At 53.7% G+C, this 24,270-nt stretch overlaps 3 protein-coding genes across 9 annotated transcripts in view; 2 read left to right on the top strand and 1 right to left on the bottom strand.

Annotated features, from left to right (window-relative positions):
- Positions 1–11,931: 11,931 nt before the first annotated feature.
- On the top strand, positions 11,932–14,903 carry Ogfod2 (2-oxoglutarate and iron dependent oxygenase domain containing 2). Of its 2 annotated transcripts, XM_032886814.1 has the most exons (7): positions 11,935–12,221; positions 12,542–12,598; positions 12,965–13,078; positions 13,180–13,279; positions 13,896–14,023; positions 14,204–14,461; positions 14,531–14,903. In XM_032886814.1, the coding sequence occupies exons 1-7, from the start codon at positions 12,093–12,095 to the stop codon at positions 14,792–14,794; spliced, it is 1,050 nt and encodes a 349-aa protein (XP_032742705.1). In that variant the 5' UTR covers positions 11,935–12,092; the 3' UTR covers positions 14,795–14,903. The 2 variants fall into 2 exon arrangements, with proteins under 2 accessions (XP_032742704.1, XP_032742705.1); XM_032886813.1 differs by having other exon boundaries at positions 11,932–12,221; positions 14,204–14,903.
- A 306-nt stretch (positions 14,904–15,209) lies between these two features.
- On the top strand, positions 15,210–18,193 carry Arl6ip4 (ADP ribosylation factor like GTPase 6 interacting protein 4). The gene is made up of 5 exons (XM_032886812.1): positions 15,210–16,540; positions 16,902–17,192; positions 17,269–17,386; positions 17,822–17,891; positions 17,976–18,193. Exons 1-5 carry the CDS (start codon positions 16,378–16,380, stop codon positions 18,030–18,032), a joined length of 699 nt encoding a protein of 232 aa, XP_032742703.1. The 5' UTR covers positions 15,210–16,377; the 3' UTR covers positions 18,033–18,193.
- A 472-nt stretch (positions 18,194–18,665) lies between these two features.
- Positions 18,666–24,270, bottom strand: part of Pitpnm2 (phosphatidylinositol transfer protein membrane associated 2) — a 131,545-nt gene continuing 125,940 nt past the window's right edge. For 3 of the 6 annotated variants that reach the window (XM_032886807.1, XM_032886809.1, XM_032886811.1), the window contains 8 exons: positions 23,845–23,993; positions 23,473–23,589; positions 23,052–23,168; positions 22,825–22,973; positions 22,560–22,709; positions 21,869–22,052; positions 21,627–21,755; positions 18,666–21,543 (listed from right to left, as the gene is read on the bottom strand). In XM_032886807.1, the coding sequence (XP_032742698.1) occupies positions 21,220–21,543; positions 21,627–21,755; positions 21,869–22,052; positions 22,560–22,709; positions 22,825–22,973; positions 23,052–23,168; positions 23,473–23,589; positions 23,845–23,993 (1,319 nt within the window). In that variant the 3' untranslated portion in view covers positions 18,666–21,219. The remainder of the gene's footprint in view (positions 21,544–21,626; positions 21,756–21,868; positions 22,053–22,559; positions 22,710–22,824; positions 22,974–23,051; positions 23,169–23,472; positions 23,590–23,844; positions 23,994–24,270) is intronic. The other 3 variants (XM_032886806.1, XM_032886810.1, XM_032886808.1) reach the window with 1 other exon arrangement.

Genomic DNA, 24,270 nt, shown 5'->3' with positions numbered 1-24,270 from the left:
GGTGGGGTGCTGGCTTACCTAATATGTGTGAGGCCTGGGGCTCCTGTGCCCGTAATTGCAAAAACAAAGCAAAATAAGGCCCAGGGATGGGGTTGGGATGGCTTGAGACAATGCTAACTGGAAAGGCCTCCAGTGAAAAAGAGAAAGAAACGAGTTAACTATAAGAGAATGAGGGTGCGTTCCAGGACAGGGGATCACAAGTTCAATGTCTCTCGGTAGGAACTGGCCTGGCCATTCCGGGAATAGAAGGTGTGATCTGTAGGAGCTGCCCTAAGTGAGCCGTGAGCTGAAGCCTTCAGAGAACTCTTCCCACACCCACCCATCCTCAGAGATTTCAACTGCTCTCTGAATTGAAAATGGCTGCTGGTCCCGTGGGACAGTCTCCCTGGAGGCGAATTTGGAAGCGTTCAGATTTTAAAGTTGCTCTGTTTTGTTGTTGTTTGGGAGCTTGTGGGGGGGGGAGTTCCACTAGGAACTTTTTACTGGTGGATTAATGAACGGGAGCTAAGATTTGGTTGGTGAACAGATGCGATTGCACAGGGCTGGAAATAACAGAAATGCCTGTCCATTAGTCAGGGAACTGGACTAATAATTAGACAGACATCTATCAGGAGAACACTTGGGAGCAGGGAGGAGACACACACATGGGGGCATACAAAAAGGTATGAGACCGCTACCTACACCCAGTGAGTAAAGCTGTGTCTAAAGCAAGGACGAGTGGATGCTTGTATTAGAAGAGAGTATCTTGGTCAGCTAAGACCACCACATCCTGTTCACTGTGTGACCTTGGGAACAATGACTCTGGGCCTGTTTCCATATTGGGGGGAAAGTGGGATAGGCACTGCAGGACTGTGCAAGAAGCACTGAGTACTCTGTGATAAGCACTGAAGAACTGTGAGGATGTGATGTGGCCAGGCCTGCTACAACAGCCCATGGCTGTTGTATAGCCATTTCCTCCAGTTTAAAATTCCCTACCAAATGGAGAAGCTCTTCAAGACACAAGGAGCTTGACAAAACAGGTTTTTCTAAAGGGAGCTGAGACAGTCCACCTTACAGGGAAGCTTATTGATCTCAGAAAGGAAACAACTCAAATTGCTAAGGAAGTTCCTGAAGCCGATCAGATCTACTATGCCCTCCCCCAATCCCAACGCAATATATAGGCAATAAAGAGCGCTGAGAGTTACTCTCAGACCAGTGAGCTGTGTAGAAGAGAATGAGACCAGTGGAGCTGCCTGCAAAGCACGCTCCAACCTGCTGCACTGCCTGTGAGCTGTGTGACAAATCCCAAATTCCCCGCTTTGAGAGCTGTTACCCATGCTTGGGTGTGCTTAAGTGATGTGGCCGTCTTCTGAATCATTTCTGCTTCTGTAGGTAACCCCCAATACAACTCACTGGCCCACCAAGCTGGTTGTTGGTGGTGCCTGTATTTTGGCTCCCTATCTGGGTGAGCACACCTCCCCAGGAATGGTGGCACACAGAAGTAGCACACAGTAAACACTAATGGGAGCAGGGCTGAATCACTTTCGGGAAAGTTGAGACAGCAATGAACCTTGAGACATCTAGTAGCATTGAAAAATATAAGCGAGAACTGTCAGGGCCGTGGAGATGCTCAGTGGGGCATTTCCAAACCTGAGGTTGAGCTCAGTCTTTGGGATTCATGGTGATAAGACAGAACCAACTTCATGACACCACACACACACACACACAGGAAATCACACACACATATACACACACAGGAAATCACACACACAAGCATACAGGAAAACACACACACATATACACACACATACACACACGAAATCACACACACACACAGACACATCACACACACATATACACATACACACACACAGGACACACACACACACACAGACATATCACACACATATACACATACACACACACACACATACACACACATACAAACACACACACACACACATACACACACAACACACACACACACACACACACACACACAGTAAATCACACACACATATACACATACACACACACAGAGGAAATCACACATACACAGGAAATCACACACACACAGTAAATCACACACACATATACACATGCACACAGAGGAAATCTCACACACACACACACACAGAGGAAATCACACACATATACACACACACAGGAAATCATACACATATACACATACACAGGAAATCATACACATGCGCACACACACAGGAAATCACACACATATACACACACACAGGAAATCACACACATAGGCACACACACACACACACACACATACATAAAGTAAGTAAACATTCAGTAAAGAGAAGCTGTAAGAGTGATGGTGGGGGCACGTGGGTTTGGCTGTGTGTGTCTACACAGGGGCTTCCCTTCTGCATCTCGAGCTTGCAACTCCTCTTACAGGCTGTCCCTACATAGCTCGTTCCCTCTGCCAGGGGCAGGTTTCTAAAACCTGTACCCTTTTCCATAGTCTGTCATTATAGTGAGATACTTCGTTTTTGGAGACAGGGTTTCTCTCTGTAGCCCTGGCTGTCCTTGAACTCACTCTGAGGATCAGGCACCCTCAAACTCTCAGAGCTCCGCTTGCCTCTGCCTCCAGAGTCCTGGACTAAAGCTGTCTGCCACCAACCCGGAAAACTCATGAGGTTCCTTTTTAGCATTCTGTCCACTCAGCCCCTGGGGTGAAAAGCCACCTCTAATGTAGTTCCAGAGACAGACAGACTCCGGTGACCGTGGACCAGAACCAGGTGAGTGACGGCTAGTGGGTCGTCTCTGGGGGTGAGAGATGTTTCACTGATTGTAGTAGCAGCCGCATTAATTCAGCAAACCTGTAAAAAAGCAACCCTTACTCAATTTCCCTGTAAACAAGTGAGTTCTACCACGCACGGTGTGTATCTCAGTAAAGTTGCTACTGAAAGGGGAAATGGTTCCTCAGCAGTTAAGAGTCCCGGCTGCTCTTCTGAGGAGTCAGGCTCCGTTCGCTGCACCCACATGGCTGCTCACAACTGTCTGGAAGTCCAGTTCCTGGGGACTGATGCCTTGTTGTGGTCTCCATGGAGCTGCACACAGTGGTACTCAGCTATGCACGCCATAAACACACTTATACACATAAAATAAAACATCTTTTTTAAAGTGGGAGACTACTGTGGTTATTTTACAACCCAGGCATGCCTTCAGAAAGGAAAAGTTAGCCCTTCTTGTTGGGAATTCTAGGATGGAATGTCTCTCTAGAAACAGATTAAAAAAATAGGTAGCCCTAAAGACTTGACATTTTTAAAACATGGCCTCCCCACCTTCACTGGACTCGGGCAGGAACTGGAAATCCTACGGTGGATGGCAGGGGTCCACGGAACCAAGAACAGGCTTAGAACACTCCCCCACACCCCAGAATCCAGAGACTAGGGCCTCCCATTCTCCCCCCTGCCACAGAGGACCCCTGAAACCTATGAGAGTGGGGGTGAGGGGGCTGCAGGCGTCACCTGTCAGGTCAGCCCAGGTGTGTCGCATGTCACACCCAGTGTATCTTCTGGGCCCTCTTTTCTCTTGTTCAATCTCCACTCCTGCACGGATTTCTCCAGCTCCTTTTGCTTCTGTTTCTCTTCTGTCCATCTGTCTGTCTGCTTGTCATTTTAGGGTTAGGACCCTGCTCATGGAGGCCACGCCTCATCTCTTCCCTCATATTTCTGTTATCTCTCATTCTTATCCCTCCTCTTTTTATGAGAGAGAGAGAGAGAGAGAGAGAGAGAGAGAGACAGAGACAGAGACAGAGACAGAGACAGATGTGTACCCAAGTGCAGTGCCCAAGGAGGCCAAAGAGAGTATTAGAGTCACACGTGGTTGTGAGCTGTGTCTGATGTGGTTGCTGGGAACTTGGGTTCTTTGCAGGAGCAGTCAGTGCTCTTAATCCCAGAGCCATCTTTCCAGCTCCATTTAAAAAACAAAAAACAAAAAACAAAAAAACAAAAAACAAAAAAAACTATCTACCTGTCTGTCTATCAATCTATCTATTTATCTATTTACTTATTTATTTCGGTTTCACAGACAAGCCCCGCCCCTCTCCCTGGTTGTACTGGAACTTGCTCTGTAGACCAGGCTGGCCTTGAACTCAGAGCTCCAACCTGCTTCTGCCTCCCTCCCAAGAGGCTGTGCCGCACACATGGCCTTACTCTTTAGTTTCGTGAGCATGGGTGTTTTGCCTGCATCTATGTCTGTGCCCCTCTCGGAGGCCTGATGCCTGCAGAGGCCAGACGATCCCCCTGGAAGCAGAGTTACAGATAGCTGCCAGCCACCATGTAAGTGCTGGGAACCAAACTCGGATGCTGTGGGAGAGTGGCTGGTGCTGTCAGCCATCTCTCCAGCTGCATCGTTTTACTACTGAGTTATAACCTTGCATAACTTTAACAACCTCTAGGCTCTGGGAGCCACTGGTTCCCCTCTCAGCTACTTTCCTCACCTCCATATTTCCAAGGTCTCTTTAATAATCTTTATCATCTGCCACCCTACTTCTTCCCACTCCCAGTCTCGTTCATTAAAATCGGAGAGTCCTCCACGGTGCTTGGCTGTTTATCCTTCAACAGTTATTGAAGTCAGAGAAGCCTCTGGGGTTAACTGGTCGGGGTGACATTTGCTGAGTGGGGAAGCAATGGCTGTGGTTGTTCCCTGAGTTAATCCAGTCAGAGAATCCAAGAGAGCTTACACCAGGCACCCCGAGCTCCCGGAGGGAGCAAATGTTCTCTAAACCATGTACTCAACACATCCAAGTTCCATGTGAACGCCGCATACACTTGAAGGGAAAGCATATAGCTGGCAAAAGAAATAAAGAAAGAAATACATGAAAAATAAAATAACGAACTAATGTCATGTGTGTGAATTCCCACACAGTGAGGTAAGAAACAGGAGGCAGCAAGACAATGATAAGTCCTCCAAAACCAAACAACAGGACTAATCCTAGGGCAATGGCATCTAGCAAGAGCGAGTTATAGGACATCCCAGACAAAGAACTCAAAATAATGATAAAGATGTTCAAAGACGGATACAGGGGGCAATGGATGATAGAAAAGAAAAATTCAACAAGGAGAGACCAAGGCCAAAACTCTGAAATGCTAGGGGGCAACCTACGTAGGAAGTCTCAGCAGCAGAGCGGTTAAGGAGGTGAGAGCTCCTGAATTTGAAGATAGTGGAGAAGCATAGTAATCCAACAAGGATAAAACTAAAGTAATAATAAGGTACCAGTGAGAATCTAACATGTGTGCGATACTCCAAAAAGACTAAATATACGGGTTACAGGTATAGAAGAAAGAATCTTGTTCAAAAAATACATAAAAACATTGTCAAAGAGCTGGAGCGATGGCTCAGTGGTTAAGAGCACTGAACTGCTCTTCCCGAGGTCCTGAGTTCAAATCCCAGCAACCACACGGTGGCTCACAACCGTCTGTAACGGGATCTGATGCCCTCTTCTGGTGTGTCTGAAGACAGCCACGGTATACTTATATAATAAATAAAATAAATCTTTAAAAAAAATTGTCAAAATAACCACAACAGTTTCCCTGAGTTGGGAAAATCTCCCAGGGATAGACACCAGGCAGACAGGACCAGAAAAGAACCTCCCCTTAGCATCCTGAAGTCAAACGCCACACATAGAGAACAAAGAAACTATATTGAAAGCATGAAGTGGGAAACATCAGGTCACATCACAATGACGGGCCATTGGACTGTTTCTCTGAAACTTCAAAAGCCTGAAGGGCTGCTTGGAATGGTGTGTTTCAAGTTCTGAACAACAAAATTATTTGTTCTTGTAACTTTAGTTTTTATAAAGCCTACTTTAAGGCTTTATCCTCTCCCTTGTAGCCCACTACCCACCAGGGGTAGTGGGAAAGAAAGGGTACAGGGGGTACAGGGTTGGGGAGGGGAAGGGAAGTGGACCTGTTTAGAAAGGTTCTTTGGAGCAACTCCCCTCTGTGTTGTCTGGAAATCGGCAGTCCGGTTTATATGTTAGCAGCGGCAGCTCGATCCACTCACAAACACGGCTATGTCAGCAGTTCAGTTCGGTAGAGCTGGGGTAGCAAACACCAGTCAGCATCGACGGCGCTACCTAGCAGACAGCCAGGCCTCAGACAAACTGGCAGAGTCAGCCGGAGGGACCAGGAAGGAAGTAGGAAGAGCTCTGGGCTGTGGCTCTCTCTCTCAGCGAAATGAAAATCAACGAAGACACGGAACCAACAAGCATTCAGCTACGTAAACAAGCCAAGCTCAGCCTCCGTCACTGTTCAGGCCTCCAAACATCTCGTGTCCTCCACGGGTCTTGCCTCAGCAAGCGTGTCTATCTCAGCTGACATTACTAATCAACCGGAGTCCAAGGAAGGGACCAGAAGCCACAACACACCAGCAGAAGTTTTTCGGTGCATTTCTCTCTATGGCGTCCTGACAAAGGCAGCTCTACTGACAAAGGCAAGCTTTACTGTGTTACAACTCTTCTTACAGCTCTCTTGAACAGGGACCCCGAGCAGCAAAATCGGGCTTATATACAACAGTATGCATTATCTCTCAGGGATTGGTGGGGCTTGGATCACCCCCACTACTTGTCCTCCAATTGGCGGAGAATGAATCACCTCCAACTTCATCCGCACATGTGTCCTTTCACACTAGAGGAGCCCTAGCAATGGAACAAGCCTGCACATGCAGAACATCCTGGATGTCTCCTTTGTTTTGCCGCTGCTTCAAACACGTAAGGCGGAAACACATGGTTTAGCAAAGAATCCTTCATCACGAGTTTCATGCTTGCTTTAGCAGTCTTCTCCTTCAAGGAAAGGTTCCTTCGTCCATTTAGGTGTCCACTTCGAAACGGTCCTTTTTTTTTTTTCCCCGGAGCTGGGGACCGAACCCAGGGCCTTGCGCTTGCTAGGCAAGCGCTCTACCACTGAGCTAAATCCCCAACCCCAAAACGTTCCTTCATGTGCCTGTTTAACAAAACAACCCTTTTCGCTTGCGTCTGCTTCTGGAAAACACTCCCTCGCCTGTGTGCCCTGACAGAATATCCTGACACAACCGACCTTCCAAAGAACCCTTACGTTTCCACTTCACGCCATGGAAGGAAAAATAAGAAACTTGTTGTGATTAAAAAACTAAACGACCAATCCCACTAAGCCAATTCTGCAGAAGACGCTTGAAGGAATTTTCAGAACGGAAAGGAAAATCATTTAAATCTGTCCAGAAGGCCCCAGGAAAGAAGAAACCATATGGAATACTATGCAAGAGAAGAAAAGGCCCCCATACAGAGACACAACAAAATCCACTGACATACTCTCCGATAATAACCAGAATACCAATTCCCCAATTAAAAGACACAGGCCAGTAGGCTGGATACCCTCCATGGCGTCATCACGTGGCGAGTACGGTGGCTGTAATGCCCACATGCTGGACAAGATGCATTCGCTGGTCCGACTGTCGTGGGGCTAACCCACCACTTTCTAATTGAATTTGAGGCTTGATCCTCAGAAGGGGATTCCTATCTGGTAGTGTCTTAGAGTTTCTGTCGTCGCGATGAAATACCGTGACCAAGAGCAAATTGTGGAGAAAAGGGTTTATTTCACTTGCGCATCCAGGTAACAGAGCACCGCTGAGGAAAGCCAGGGCAAGAACTCAAGTAAGGCAGGGACCTGGGGGGAGGAGCTAATGCACAGGGCGGAGAAATGCTGATGACCTCACCCCACGGCCCCGCTCATCCTGCCTTCTTATAGCTTGCAGGGCCACCAGCGCAGGGGTGGCGCCACCCCTAGTGTACTGTGCTCCCGCCACATCAATCACGCGTTAAGGAAATGCCCTCTAGGCATACCTCCGCGCCCAATTTCTCGACTGAGGCTTCCATTTTTCTCAACGGACTCTCCCTCCTCCAAGATGCCTCTAGCTTGTGTCAAGTTGACATTAAAAACCCAGCCAGCACAGAATGTAAGCCTGCCCTCAAGCCTGCGTGGCTCAGGAAGTACAGGCCCTAGTGAGGAACCGACTGTCGTTTTGCTGGATAACATGACAAGCTGCGGTGCCTAAATATCCGCGCTTCTACACCTAGATTAGCGCGGCTCTTCGCCTTGCCGCGGAAGGTTCTCTCTGTAGTAAGCAGTGGAGTCTTACAACGGGACAGGCGCTGAGGATAAAGTGACTACCAAGTGCCCACCCCTAAATGGGACGTCCTTATCACCCTTGCCACTGAGGCTCAAGGAGAATCATGGAAGAGGGCAAAAGGAATGACCCCCTGGAGGACAGGGAGGAGTGTGGTGAGTCCCCTGGACCCGCCCTGGTTACTGAACTCATGAACTGACGGTTTACGGATTGAGGTGGGTTACAAAGAAACAACCATCTGTAATGAGATCTGACGCCCTCTTCTGATGTGCCCGAAGACAGCAACGGTGTACTCAGATACATGAAATAAATTAATAAATCTTTAAAAAAAAAAAAAAAAACAAGAAAAAAAGAAAAGAACATGAAGGAGTGCTGTGGAATGAGGTGGCTGGGGAGACGGCTCACTGGCTATGAGTGCGGGCTTGCACAGGACCTGGGTTCAGTGCCTCGCACCCACATGGTGGCTCGCAACCCTCTGTATCTCCGGTTCCCGGGGGTCCAGCGCCCTCTTCTGGCCTCTGTGGGTACTGCATGCGTGTAGCCCATGAATCTGTATGCAGGAACATAAAGCATCAAGACAGGATGTTTTAAAAAGTTACCATGAAGATTCCAGTCACCAAGACATTGTGGCACTGGTAGAAGAGTCAAGAGTCCAATGGAACAGGACAGAGAGCCCAGAGATAAACCCACAGACACGGTCAGGCCACCTTTGAGAAGAGAACGGAGACAATACAGGGGAGAAAGGGTGATCTTGTCAATGATTGTAGAAGGACAGTTACACATCCATGTGCACAGAGACGAATCTAGGCGCAGAACATATGTCTTTCAAAGACTACACTCGAGGGGCTGCAAGGTGGGCCCACCATGTCTAAGCTGCAAGGACCTGATGTCCCAGAATCTGCATCAAGATGTAAAGCGAGAACCAGCTCCACAAAGCTGTCCCTTGAACCTCCACAGTGTGCACGTGCACACCCCACGCAGCGATAGAAAATAAATAAGAGAGGACCTGAGTTTGGTTCCCAGCACCCACACCAGGCAGCTCTCAACGACTTGCAGTTCCAGCTCTGAGGGCACCTGTGTGCATGTGCACATGCCTACACACACACACACACACACACACACACACACACACACACAAATTGAAGATGTACTGTATGTGTATGAGGGGTCACAGGAGACCCAGGTCAGTGCTGCCCAACTGGACACATGACTTAGAGCTTCCTGTGATGTTTCTTCACCTGCTCCCCTTAGTGACTGACCTGGACTGGGGCAGCGAGATAGGGACACTGTTTGCATGGAGGGGTGGTGCTAAGGGGAGGCACAATCTAAAGGGACAAATGGACCCACTGAACCTGCAAACTTCTGTAAACCACTAAATTCAGTCAGGTAAGGCACAGTGGCCATCTGGGGAACTGGACATTCTGGGTCTCCTGACGGGGAGTGGGCAGGCAGGGCAATAATGAATTTGGAGAAGAGTAAACGGGTCTCTGTCTGGGTGGCAGGAGTTTCTAGGGAAATCAAGACAGATGTGAAACTTCAAACACCTTCTTGGCAAGTTGCAAGAGTTCCTGGAGAGGGAGTGGGTCTGCATAGTCCTGTTCTTTGGGCATAGAGCGTCAGAGGCTGGGCTCCCTGTGGCCCAGTGACCTCCTATCTGAAAGGGGGTATACTGCTGGAGACTGGGCTGTCTCTTTAGGAACAACAACCTGGGGTGTCAGGCTTGAGCTCGGGTCCAAATCTACCATTCACAAGCTGTGTGACCTTAGATGGGCCAGTCTGACGAACCCCCTTGCCACTCACCTTCCTGTGTCAAGAATAGAAATTGGGAAGACGAAACTGCCCACAGGCAACACTGAGGACGTCACCGATGCTCCTTTGGGTGTGTACAGGTACGTGTGTGCAGGTTGTGTGGGGGTCAGAGGTTGATATCAGATCTTCCTCAGTGGCTCTCACTAAAGCTCATTTCCTCTAGGCGGGTCATTATGCCCCAGGGATCATCTTGTCTTTGTGTCTCCTGGGCTGTGACTGCAGGCCTACAGGAGGGCTGCACATAGGAGACAAAACTATGAAGCCACATAGATGCTGGGGCAGTAGTTCTCAACCTGTGGGTCACTACCCCTTTGGGAGATCTAACAACATTTTTATCAAGGGTCGCCTAAGACCATCAGAAAACACAGATACGTATGTTATGATTCATAACGACAGGAAATTTACAGTTATGGAACAGTAATAAAATCACTTTATGGCTGGGTGTCAGTTACGAGGAACTATATTAAAGCAGGAGCCTTAGGAAGGTTGAGAAGCATTGGGCTGGAGAGATGTAACCTTGCCAGACACCACAGAAGCCTGAAGATACAGAGCCTGACCTACCTTTTGAGTTCCTTGAAGGAGGCCAGTTCTGCCTGATTCTCTCACGGAAGCTAGGGCTTGTCAATTCTTGACTTTGAACTTCTGGCCACCAGAATCATGAGAGAATGTCTGCTGTTTTTAAGCCAATCAGTTTTGGGTAATTAGTTACGGCAGCCCCAGGCAAGAAGTTTGTAACTTGGCACACTGGCTCATGCTCACATGCATTCCTTGCACACTTACACATAGAAGAGTCTCACTGCTCTGGTGCAGCTAGTGAGCAAACCAATCAGGCTGTTATAAGCTTTGCCCAGAGACCAAGGGCCACCTGTAGTCACCCATGGTTTTAGGGAGGGCATGGGGATTTAGGGAGCTGGAACCTGATCTCCAAAGGTGATCACGGCTGGAAAGGAAGACCAGACCCCAAGTCACAGGCCGTGAAGGCCACACTCCCTCCCACTGAGGTCCCGGGTTTCTTTCATGGTCACAGGCAGGACAGGGCTGGGCTTGCTGTTGAAAAAGGAACCTGGGATGTGCCATCCTGTGGGATGTGGATGTGTGTGGGTGAACGCCTATATGAGGGCACGTGACATCAGTGGGAGACACTTCTGGACGTGGAGATTGATTGCCAGTGAGCACATGTGATGGCAACGTGAAGATGTGGCTACACAAGGTGCATCCGTTGTGTGACCCTATCGAGATTCACAGAGACAATGAGCGAAACCATACCAATGCAGCCCAAAGAGAAGTCGCCACTGGGTTCCTCCACTCAAAGACCCCTATGGTGGGAGGGCCTGAGGGCACTCACGGGGCACACTCCTGATACATGAGCCAGACCTGCGTTACTGTGCCTTAGTTTCATGACACAGGCTAGTACCTTTCGTGATGTGTGCTCTAGGGGTGGGAGCTGATCTGGGATAAGGACTTTGCCATTTCCATGCCCATTTGAAACTGAGCAGGGTTCAGGGATCAGTTCCAGGAGACACGACTTCCTCCTTTCTAGGCACCTTGGATATCCGTGAGCCACACCGCTCTGCAGACCTGACCCGGGATGCCCGCTGCATTCGCAGTGAGTAGGGCGTCTTCCTGAGGCGAGGGCGCACGCCCAGGAAAACTTCAACACAAATACTTGAACTTGACCAGGAGGAGGGGCGTGACCGCCACAGACACGCCTTTCCCCGGCCCACTGCATCCTACAGGAGAGTGGCCGGATGTGACACCGAACGGAGCGTTTTCGTGGAGACACCCTCTGGGGCAGGCAGGGACGATCGGTGAATGCCCACCCCGAGCTCACCCGCACAGCCGGCGCCGTGGTCTCGTCTCGGAATCCATAACCGTTCTGTCTTGCACGCAGCGTCAGGAGGCTCCGCCAAGAAATTTCTAGTAGGAGATAGGACAGCGTTTAAATAAAGGCTTTCAGTCCCGCACTGTGACTGTCCCATCTCACCCCGCTGTAAATCGGGGGCTGTGCTGGGGACACCGCCTTTCCGGGCAAGTGTCTTTCTACTCCTTTCTGCCCAGTCTGCGTGATTATCTGCAATTAGGAATTCTCAGCGGCCCCTTGACTGCCGGCGCCACGCCCTCAGCGGTGACGTATACGGAAGTACCGCTACGGAAGCTGGTGCGGCCGCTTCACCATGGCGACGGCCGCCCCGCGGCGCTTCTGCCGCTGCGCCTGCTTCTGCTCCCAGAACTTGTATGTGGCGCGCTACGGGCTGCATCTGCGCTTCAGGGACGAGCAGCAGCTGCGCCGTGACTACGGCCCGGTGAGGGGCTGGGGTGGGGTGGGGTGAGGTGGGTAAGTAGGGGCGGCATCAAGCGCAGGAGGGGCCCGGACATCAGGAATGGCTTTTCCCGAGGTGCTAATCGCGTGTGCACACTTGGCCTGTCGCGGCCGGATGGCGGCTGCCTAGTAAGCTGAGAACATGCGTGCGGAGTACAGTGGGCAGAAATTTCCACTGATCTCTCGATGACCCCGTCACTCTCATCTGCATGACAAGGGTGGGGGACGCTGAAGCTCGGAGATGTTTATTCGCTCGCCGAGGGTCACGTAGTCCTTGCTGCTAACTGGCCTTTCCCCTCGCAGCTCCTGCGCAGCCGTGGCTGTGTCACCCCCAAGGACTTCCAGCAACTCTTGGAGGAGGTAACGTGCCCCGCCAACCCTTTCTCTGGAGTCCTTGACCCTGACAGACTTCTTAGCCCTCTTCTTCCTGTTCCTGCTTCCACTCACCCCCACTTCTAGATCCTGGTTCAGGAGGGAGATCGAGAAAGACTAAATTGCCTATGGCATCCCCTTTTCAACAGCTGAGTGGGATAGCGGGACCATCACCCCTATTTCGGCTGTTAGGTCACCTTGACACCTGCAGTGGACCTTGGCAGGTTCAGAAGTATAGGGAGACTTGTCCTCCAGCCTAGGCTCCACTTTGGTCTTCCTGGCCCTCAATGTCTTCAACCTGTACAATGGCTTTGGAAGTGGGAGACTGGTTTGTAACTGCCTTTGCCGGCCCAGCTTGAGCAGGAGGTCGGGCGTCGCCGAAGGCTGGGACAGGAATCAGCTGCCAGGAAGGCTGTCATCGCCAGCTCTTACCACCCGGCAAGGCCTGAGGTCTACAGCTCACTGCAGGTACTAGGCCTGCCTGGGAGGGAGCTTGGGGGCTGGCCGAGGAGGAGGTTGCTCTCTGGTGGGGGCTAACTTTACACAGCTGCCCCGTGCTCTGCTCCCAGGATGCTGCTCTGGCCCCCGAATTTAAGGCTGCAGCTGAATATAGCAGGTCCCCAGGCGCAGATCTTGAGGGCCTTCTCCAGCGCCTGGAGACAGTGTCGGGTAAGGCCCCATCACCTGCTGGCACTGGGTGGGGATGGGGGGAGCCAGAGAGTCTTTTATTTTCTTCTTTTTTTCGGAGCTGGGGACCGAACCCAGGGCCTTGCGCTTGCTAGGCAAGCGCTCTACCACTGAGCTGAATCCCCAACCCCCAGAGATTCTTGAATATGGGAGGCTGGGTGGGTTTCTTTGTGGGGCAGGGGTTCCAGACAAGGTTTCTCTCTGTAGCTGTGGCTATCCTGGAGCTCAATCTGTAGACCAGGCTGGCCTCAAATTCATAGAGCTCCTCCCGTCTCTGCCTCACAAGTGCTAGGATTGAAGGCCAGCGGCAGCAAAGCCATGCAGGGCTGAGCACTTTATTAACCTTGAATCTCTGGTCTAAAAATGGGAGATAGGAGAAACTGCATAGACCAGTGGGACCAGTCTGCCTGGAGTAGGGCATCTCGCTTATTCATTAATTCATCCATTCCACCATTCACTCACTGAGCATCTAGCTAGGGTCAGGGCAGTTAAGTCACTGTCCCCATTGTACAGAAGAAACAGGCAGTAAGATGACAGGCTGGCTCATGAGGGCGTTGAGTCGCAGCTCCAGGCTCACCGTCTGCCCCTCCTTCTTCAGAGGAGAAGCGCATTTATCGGGTGCCAGTGTTCTCTGCCAAGTTCTGCCAGACCCTGCTGGAGGAGCTGGAGCATTTTGAGCAGTCGGACATGCCCAAGGGAAGGCCCAACACCATGAACAACCACGGGGTGGGTGAGGCCTTGCTTGTGCATCCAGGGCGGGAGAGCAGCTCGGGCGGGAGGCTCCTCTGCGGTGCTGCAGGCAGGCTGCCTGCCCTGCTCTGAACCCAAAGACCACCACTCGCCCTCAGCAACATCTTTAGCAAAGATGTGGGAACGCAGACTGAAGCTCCCAGGACTCCTTCCTAGGTCCTGATGCATGAGTTAGGCCTAGACGACCCACTGGTGACACCGCTTCGGGAACGCTTCCTGCTGCCGCTGATGGCCTTGCTGTACCCAGACTGCGGAGGGGGCCACCTCGATAGCCACCGTGCCTTTGTGGTCAAGTATGCACTGGGCCAGGACCTGGAGCTGGGCTGTCACTACGATAACGCCGAGCTCACCCTCAATGTGGCTCTGGGCAAGGACTTCACAGGGGGTGCCCTATACTTTGGGGGCTTCTTCCAGGTGAGTGAGACCCACCAGGTCGGGCCGGGCAGGCGTGAGTGCTCCTGCCTGAACCGCACCCATCCGCAGGCACCTGCAGCCCTGACGGAGACCCTGGAAGTGGATCACGTGGTAGGCCATGGTATCCTGCACCGTGGCGGCCAGCTGCATGGGGCCCGGCCCCTGAGCACGGGAGAGCGCTGGAACCTTGTCGTGTGGCTCCGGGCGTCTGCCGTTCGGAATCGCCTCTGTCCCATGTGCTGCCAGAAGCCAGACCTGGTGGATGATGAGGGTTTCGGTGATGGCTTCACCCGTGAGGAGCCTGCCATGGTGGATGTGTGTGTGTTGACTTGAGCCTGGTTTTCCTGGAGGTGTCGGCGCTGTGGCAGCAGAAAACTTGCCATCTTGGGCGGGGAGGGCAGAAATAAACTCTGCGGCCACGCCATCGCTCAGGTCAGAAGGACACGCAGACTTCTGGGTCATTCTTTGGACGGATGATCTGTAGTAAGGCAGAGCTGCTGAGAGACAAGCCCTGCTTGAGTTAAAGTACTGAGGGTCCAGGGCAGGGCAGGCCCAGGAAGAGAAGAAGCCAGGAAAAGACATGGTTTTCATCTAATGATGTCTGGCCTCAGCCTCAGCCCTGGGGAGCTCTGAGGAGGAGGAAGTCAGTGGCTCAGAGATGGGACTGGATAGCAAGGGGGCTGGAGGGGGGTGTCTCAGCAGACATCTACCTCAGAGGAAGTCAGTGGCTCAGAGATGGGACTGGATAGCAAGGGGGCTGGAGGGGGGGGGTGTCTCAGTAGACATCTACCTCAGAGAGGGTGGCTCCGGGAACTTAAGTTCACTGCTCTGACTATCAGCAATGCTGGAGAGTGGAGGATGGGGGTCCAGACTTTCTAGCTGGCATGCCCAGCTGTGCACCTCTGGACTATCTCGGGCCCTGGTTGTTGTGACTGCCCAAGGAGTTGATGTTTATAAAGCACTTTATAACAGTCCTCTGATTGCTATTGTTATTTAAGAGCTTGCAATCGGTGGTTCTGAGATTGGATGAGGGGTTTACATAGCTGTGCGCACTGTTTGGGTCACATGTTTGGAATCCTGGGGACTTCTCTCATAAGTCTTGATACCAGCTTCTCTGGGAAAATGGCAAGATACAGTAACACCAGCCTCCATTCTAACTGCAAAAAGAAGATGGAAGAGAGTCTAGCAGCACACCGAGCCTAATTGGTTGTCATGACCCATGGGCTCCTGGAGGGGAAATGGGTTTGAGATCTCTAGTACTGAGTGATGTTGGAAACTCCAGACATCTTACCTTGGTGAAGCTCTCAGTCTGGTGGAGTGGACAGACCGGAAGACTAGAAGTGTGGCTTTCAGGAGAGAGAACCGGCAGACTCGCGGATGGCGCTGGGCCATGACTGTCTCCTACTCACGTGGAGGCAGGTTCAAGGATCCTTGTTAGAGATGGGCTCCCTAGAGGCGGAACCTAGGATCCCGGAACTAAAGATATCATAGACGCAAAGAACACCCGGATGATCTTCCAGGACGGCCCCAAGCCGGAAGACCTGGACCCGCCGTGGTTTCCTCGCGCGAAGGCATGCTGTGGGCTAATGGTTGATGTAGGAACCCGACAGCCTGGAGAGTCATCTCTGGAGACCCAGTCAGCCCTATTGCTGTTGAGGAAAGCTGCAGAGTTTCCACCCCATAGCGCAAAGTCCAGTGCGCAGGCGTGTGGGCGGGGCGGGCATTTAAAGGGACCGAGGTGCGGTGCGTAGTCGGAGGAGCTGGGGTCTAAGCCCGGGGCTCTCTCCGACAGGAATGGGTACTAGGTACCCCGAGGATCAAGCCTCGTTGGCGCGAGTTTGGATTCACCTCTGTGGACGTGCTCCAGAAGAGTCGCAGGTTAAGCGCTTTTCTTCCGGTCTCTAGCCCGCCTCGCTATGGCTCACGTTAGCTCTCGCAAGCGCTCGAGAAGTCGCAGTCGGTCCCGTGGTCGGCGAGGGTCAGAAAAGCGAAGTAAGAGGAGCAGTAAGGACTCCTCGAGGAACTGTTCAACCTCCAAATCCCAAGGTCACAAGGCTAGCAGCACCTCCGGTGTCGAGGGTAAGGATCACGGGCACAGGGAAAAGGGGAATGTGGTGTCTGCGTTGCGGGAGGCTTGCATCTCTCCCCACCCCCATCCCCCTAACGGGATTGAGGGATTCTTGGTCGACTCTGGATTGAGGCCCTAGGGTGTGAAAGGCTCTGTTGAGTGGAAGGTGTTCCTTATTCATTCCTCTAATGCATTGGGTCTTCAAGATCGAGCCTGGTCACCCTCCTAGGCACGTAGTGACTTCTAGAACCCCAAAGAAGGTTCCAAATGTTCTCTTGGAGAGCCTATAGGGAAAGTCCTACCATGTGGAGGCCTGAATCTGCTTCAGGTTAGCGTTGGGGACAGAGGCCTTACCTTCTCCCTGCATCACAGAGAGAAGCAAGCACAAGGCCCAGAGGACATCGAGATCCAGCTCTTCCTCCTCCTCCTCCTCCTCCTCTTCCAGTTCTTCTAGCTCCACCTCATCCTCATCCTCCAGTGATGGCCGGAAGAAGCGAGGGAAGCACAAAGATAAGAAGAAGAGGAAGAAGAAGAAGAAACGGAAGAAGAAGATGAAGAGGAGAGGCAAGGAGAAGGCAGTGGTGGTGCACCAGGCCGAGGCTCTGCCCGGCCCCTCTCTGGATCAGTGGCACAGATCAGCTGGGGAGGACAATGATGGCCCAGGTACCGTGCAGGCCAGCATGTGGTGGGAGGAGGGTCCTCTCTCCGGGTCTGACACCTCCTCCATATTCCCTTCCAGTCCTGACAGACGAGCAGAAGTCTCGTATCCAGGCCATGAAGCCCATGACAAAGGAGGAGTGGGACGCTCGACAGAGCGTTATTCGAAAGGTGGTGGACCCAGAGACCGGCCGCACAAGGTGTGGTACCGAAGGCACAGCCAGCCAGCCCCGCCCTCTGCTCAGTGCTGAGTATTGGCCCAGGTTGTGCTCGGGTGGGGAGCTGTCACCATTTCTATAAAAAGTGTAGGGGAAATGGTCACTTGTGCTGTGATGTTCTGCCGTCACCCGGTGCCTCTTGAGGACTTGCAGGACTGGAAGCGCCTTGATGCTTTTCGAATGGTTGCTGTTGGCTGGCCTGGGTTAATGGTTGTAGGCTGACGAAGGCGAGCCTACCTGGAGCTTCTCCATTCTGTCCTAAGAGTGGCAGTTGATTGGGAGGAGCACCCAGGCACCCCCTTCTCAAGATAGTTGGGCTTGAGCCGTGGGGTTCCTTTCCTTGGGTGAGTGTTTCTGTGGCTATGACTTGAGAGTCCCAGACCCTTTCTTGCTAAGCTGATGACTTCCTACCCTCAGGCTCATCAAGGGAGACGGTGAGGTTTTAGAGGAGATCGTAACCAAAGAACGACACAGAGAGATCAACAAGGTTGGTGGTACCACTTTGCCCATGCTCTGCCCTCATTGTGTCTACACTTAGTTTCTCATGCTTCCAACCTGTTTCTTTCCTCAGCAAGCCACCCGAGGGGACGGCCTGGCCTTCCAGATGCGAGCAGGCCTGCTTCCCTGAGGGAGGGCCCTGCCATCCCAGCTCTGTGAACTGCTGTTGGTGGTTTGGAGACTGATGTCCAGTGGCCTTGCCTACGGCCCAGCATCCTCTTGGGTGCAGTGGGTGGCCTAGGCACCGAAGTGGACAGCAGAGGGGCACTATTAAATGATCTTGTTCACAGAGTTCCTGTCCTGTGTCATTTTGTGCTGAGGAGTGGCACTGTTGCCGTTTGTGCTTATCTCTGGGGAGAGCCGGTATGTCCTCTGGTGTTAGTAAGCAAAGACCACCCAGCCACCCTATTCTTGGATTCCACCTGGCCCAGACCTGACCCTACCCTGGCTGAGTCTAATTCAGCCTTGATCCTTAGGGTGAGCTCATGAGGCTGTTGCATGTGTCCTATCCCACACACCCAGACAGACAGGAGTCATTAACCCAGCTCTGGCTTAATGGCTGTGTCCCCTGGGAGGAGAGGCCAGGAGACCTACCTTGCCAGGTCCGTGTGTGGGAAGGGCAGTCAGGCTCATGCTCTGGTGGTTAGTGTGTGTCACTTGCTGTAGTGATGTCCTATGCACATATGTCAGAACCGTGAGGCTCACCCCCAAACACACACACACCAGGAGACCCATGGGTGCCGCCACAGTAATGAGACCAGAAGGAAGCCTCCTGCTTCTTTAATTGGTGTAACAGACTGTGACACAGTATACAGAGAGCACACTCAGGCCAGACGATGCAGGGACAGCATGGGGGGGGTCAGGACACAGTTCACACAATGGTCCAGAGGAACAGACAGTACAAGGACAAAGATGGGAGGTGTCTGAGATGTGAAGGTAGAACAGGGTAGAATGGCGGCTAGCTCACACAGAGCCAGGAAGGGGATGGGCTTTGCTGAATCCTTCAGAAATCAAAGAGAAGGCAGGTGGTTGGTGTTGGGTGGCATCAAGGCTCAGTCCTGGGGACTGGGGACGGGGAGGGACTGACTAAGGCTTCTATTCTAACAGGCCTGGGGTGGGTGGCAGGCAGCAAGGTCTGCCTCACCCTTTGGTTACGAATGGCCAGGCCTGAGCCCTGCAGCTCAGCACCTGACACTGTAAACATTTTTTTGGTATTTTTAAAGGACTTTGACCTTCCTCTCTTACTTTCTGTAAAAGTGGGGCTTCCTCAAGAGAATGAGGCAAAGGGAATCTCGAGGGAGGCAAAAAGCAGACTTGAGTGAGGTTTTGGGGAAGGCTGCCCGTCTCACCATCTATGGCTGAGGGCCCTGGGAGAGCCCAGGGGACTATTGCTGTTGTCCTTGGCATGGCTGGCGGCTGGGCAAGCATGGGCATTCAGAGCCACAGGGGGCTGCCCAGGGGAGGGACCAAGCCCACTGACCCCAGGACCTCCCTTGCTTTGACTGCAAGTGGCCTGAGGCTTCTAGGTGCTTCTCCCGATGGCTAGTCACCTCGGCTGAGGCAAGACGGGGGGCCTGAGGGAGGAGGCCCTGGCCCCTGGGGCCCGCAATGGGGCAGTGATTGTCGGGCCAGCAGCTTCCTGTGGGAGTGGTGGGGCAAATATTGCACTTTTACCGTGACAGCTCCATGGAATCTTGGTCCATAAGATAATCACTGCTTTATACAGAACGCTGGGAACAGCACAAAGCTACATGGATGAGGAGACCCTGAAGGCCTCACCCCTCCAGACATTTTTTTTTCCTCTGCACAAAATAAATAGCTTTCTTCCCGTGTAGACCGGCCATGGCGGGAATCCCACACTCCTGTGCTGTACGTAACTACACAGCAAAGTCAGTGTCTCCTATACGCCTCTTGACCCAGCCACAGGGCCCTGAGTCTGAATCCAGCTTGGCAGCTACTCAGGCAGAGCCCCGTCACTGGACAGGAGGCCTGAGCTCCGTGAGCTCAGCCAACACAGAAGGTGCAGTAGGGTCGTGGTCAGTGCTGTGCGGAAGGCAGGGCCCAGACCCAGTGTGTAAGATGCCCATCCTTGTTTGGGGAGAAATAAAATGGCTGTATGCCCTCAGGCTGACACGGGAGCTGTGGCTTCTTGGAGTCGACATTAAAACGGAATGGCATTAAGAAAACCTAAGAGCCCCACCCGCTCCAGAGTAGGAAGTCGGTGGAATTGTGGGTCAGGTGAGGCAAGAAACCCACACCTCGCCAAGTGGGCCAGGTGCAGGGCCCACAGGCCAGACTGAGTGGGACCCTGTCACAGTGCTGGGTGTTCCTAATGTAGCAGGCTGCGCTGACACTGAGTTAAGAAAAGGAAGCAGCCCAGGATTGCCTGTTAAAAAAAACCTTATAGAAACCGGATGGAGAAGTAGAAAGGCGTAGAAACACGGTGGGCAGCAGCCATGGCACGGGGCCCCCGCCCGTGGCCGGCGAGGAGTGGAGGTGGAGGCCAGGCCTCTTCAGGTCCAGCTGCCCAAGGTGGGCTACGAAGAGCCAGCCGTGCACTTTCCTGGCCTCACACCTGTGCTGTGCTCAGGGCCCGGAGTGACATCGGCTCTGGGACCGCACTGAGCTCTGGGTGGGGCAGGTGGACGGGTGGGTAGCAGTCTGGGACTGCCATCGGGCTGCCGTGGTGTCGGCAGCCCAGGCAGGCAGCAGAAACTAAGGTATGGCCTTTCTCTCCTGCTTGCGTGAAGACTTTCCACACTGGGATATTCTGTGTGGTGACAGGCCCTGGATCAGCGGAGACTGGATTTTCATGCATGCCAACCTGTCTGGAGCCAGGAGGTGGTAACGGGTCTCCACTCTCAAAAACCAGTGCAAAACCAGTGAGGTTGGACAGTTGAGAACTGGAGTCAACAAGAAGCAGGTTAGACCCCATTGGAGCTGCTGCCAAAGGGGAAGGGGCGCCAGTGGACAGGGAGGTGACAGGCAGGGCCGAGACCCATGCCTGCCACCAGGAGGCTGAGAGATCAACACAGAGCAAGACGTCCAGGGATGCCTCCCAGGCTGGGCTAAGTGGCCGATCCTGGTTCCTCTTCCGTCATGGGCTGGACCTCCTGCCAGTTTCCATGACCAGCTGGGCTCCTCAGAGCCTAGGGCATTGGGCAAGGCTGGGAGGACTGGGTTGGCATGGCTGTCTTCCAAGAGGCCCCGGGACAAGCTCTCAGGTCCTGTCTGTGTCCCCAGCCACCTACGTGTGCCCAGGAGGGCCGGTGCCCTGGCCTAGCACCATGGAGACCACAGCGCCTCCTGAGGGGGTCCTACTTGGGTCCTGTGGCTGCCCCGGGTTCAAGCCGGCCTGCCATGGCACGGCCCCAGCAACTGGCCGCCATGCTCATGCTGCGCTGGCCCCGCTGCTCCAAGTCCGTCTGGGTCTGTGTCCGATCGTGCCGATGGCTGGGCCCACTGGGCTGAGCCGAGATGGTGCGGAGCAGGTGATTCCGGGAGCGAAGGAAGTCACCTTGGCCAGGCAGACCGAAGCTGCCCTTGCGCAAAGCCATGCGCGTTGCCGTGTTCCGCGCTGGCCGCGCCCGGTGATTGTACTTGAGCTGGGCCAGGTGGGCCGCGTAGCCATCTGTGATGAACTGCAGGGGAGGGGGACAGGGGCAGGCTGCTAAGTGTCCCGGGGCTCCCCAAGGAATGTGTGCCCTTCAGTGAACCCCATTACCTGACACTGCTGCTGCAACTTCTTGGTGGGGCGGCCCACAATGTAGATGTGCATGGGAGAAAGGCTGATGGAGTTGTAGACGGCCACATCCTTGGTGGAGCCGTAGGCCGCATGCGCGCGCAGGTGCAGCTGTGGATGAGACGAGCATGGGCACAGGCCGGGCCTTCCAGCCCTCCCCGCCTTCCCCAGCCCTCCCCGCCTTCCCCAGCCCTCCCCCCTTCCCCAGTCCTCCCAAGCCCCACCTCAGAGATGAGCAGCTTCAGAAAGTTAGCCTTGTGGCGCAGCGGGTCGTGCACCAGGCCATCACAGAAGGACACCACACCATGAGGGAAATTGTGCTGAGCCAGCCATGCCACCACCCGCTGCTTCTGCATGTCCGGCCGGCCGGTCACATAGATGATGAGGTAGCCCAGGTCCTGCCAGTGTCTGTGGAGGCAAGGGGCAGGCGTGGTGTCCCATGGCTGCTCTCCTCCTCGAGCCTCCCTCTCTCCTGCCCAGCTAGAGCCCGTTTGAGCCACTGAAAAGTACATCTTCGGCTGAGCCTTGCGGTGCCCAGCTCCTGATTGTAATCCGGGATACTCGAGGCTGAGGCAGGAGGATGGCAAGTTCAAGGCAGCCTGGGCAACGAGTGAGACCCTGTCTGAAAAAGTGGAGTGTAGCTTGTGGCAGAGTGAGGTCCTGGGTCCAATGCGCTGCACACGAAGTCTATCTTGGCCAGCAGGAATGAGGGTGTATGGCAGTGTCCAAGCCTCACTGGCTCTGAGCTTGTGGGGGTATCCTAGGTACCTCAAAGGAGGCATCCTCGGAACGGGACTGGCACGTGGTTTGCACAAGGGCACACCAGTCAGTGGTGGCACCGGCTCAAGGCTGTGTCGAGTGTTTTCCTCCTCCACTTGGCCCGAAGCCCACCCACCTTCTGACAGCCACACTCACCGCACCACGTCCACAGCCCCGGCGCGCACCTTGGGGTCGCTGCCCATGATGGACACACTAGCCGCAAAGGAGCCATCGATACTGAAGACCACAAACTCTGTGCCCTTGGGGAGCACAGTGATGTAGCTGTCGGCAAATGTGTGGTCTCCCCTGGATGTCAGGGACAGCTCGTCAGAACCAGCCAGCGCATCCATCCACTCCGTCCCGCCCTACCCTCCCTATACCCAGGAGGCCGGCCCACTGCTCTCCCACCAGAGGCACATACCTGACCACCATCTTGATAGGGTACACGCCCACCCCCAGGCGGTGTGTTTCTGGAATGGTATAGGAGACACGTCCACTGCTGTTGGTGACTAGAGTGTCTAGGTACAGCCACTCACCTGAGGGCGGCTGCGTCATGATGTGCACATCCACCTGAAGCCCAGGTAAGCTGGTTACAAACCGGCCACAGCCTGGCCTCAGTCCCCACACCCTGGCCATACCCATCCTCACCTTTTCCCCAGTCAGGGTGACCATGTCTAAGGGCCCGTACATGAACCGGCCTGTCACAACCTGTGGGCCGTCCTCATTGGCAACTGCATCATTGATCCGGTGATTGGCTGCCACGTTCTGGGGGAGGGGAAGGGAGGGGAGGTGAGGAGAAGGGAGAGCAGTGGGGTCTTCTGGGCTCACCTAACACCTCTGTGAGTGAGTCTGAGGTTTGAGCTTCAGTTCTGAGCCCGGCAGCCCATGCTGTGGTCCAGCTGACAACCTAGCCAGGCCAGGCAGAGGGAGCCAGCCTTGTGTCCTTTTGCCCCTCCCAGCTCCCGCCTCACTCCTCAATGATCAGATAGGACAACCCACAGCAGTGTGACACAGCTCGATTGCACGGGACTAGACAGAAGCGTGGGCCCGAGAGCCAGAGGACCCTCACCCGGAGCTTCACGTGGGTTCTCTTGCGCTGCCACTTCTCCCTGGGCTGCGAAGGCGTGAACACGGACACCTCCTTGCCGTCCAGCTCTAGGATGCTCGCACTGTCGTGCCGCATGACCTGGGGGACAGAGGTGGGCCAGCCATCCCAGGAGCTGGTAATGGGCGCCCAGCAGGGTCTGCAGGACCACCAAACCATCTAATCTTGCCTACCCCACCCCCACCCCAGCCAGCTCCCTTTCCCAGCTCCGTAGGGCATGGTCCTGCTCCGACACTCCCTGGGTACTAGGTGCCTGACCTATTGGGGCAGGGAGGAGCCCTTACTCTCTCAGGGCATCCTGTGAGGCCCGCCCAGTTGTATCTGAGCAGTAGGTACCTGTCTCAGCAGAAAGGAGACCACATCAGTTGACTCCCAGTAGCTGGCATGGAAGAGGTGGGGCAGGGCCACTGTGGGGAAGGCCATGAGGGCGTCGGGGCAGTACAGGGCGTAGTCAATCCGCTTCTGGCCCCACCACTTGGCAGCAACTGCCAGGAGGAAGGGTTGTGATTGCCCTGCTGGGCTCCCGGACAGAGACCCTAGTGGGTCACCTGGCCCTCAGGCCTGTTCATCTCAGACCAGCCCTCCCTCCTGCTGCAGTCAAAGCAGGTTTCTCCCGGGCTAGTTACAGGCAAGCAGGTACGTGTAGAAAATGCCCACAGGTAACCTCGCTGCAGAGAATATGAAGCCGTGTGGCTGTGCTGAGGGGCATGAGGAGTTTTGGAGCAGGGTGAGCTATTCCAATACAGACGATGATCAACGAGA

The sequence above is a fragment of the Rattus rattus genome, chromosome 16 (assembly GCF_011064425.1).
Source record: "Rattus rattus isolate New Zealand chromosome 16, Rrattus_CSIRO_v1, whole genome shotgun sequence".
Taxonomy (NCBI): Eukaryota; Metazoa; Chordata; class Mammalia; order Rodentia; family Muridae; genus Rattus; species Rattus rattus.
This window is presented reverse-complemented; position numbering and strand designations above follow the sequence as displayed.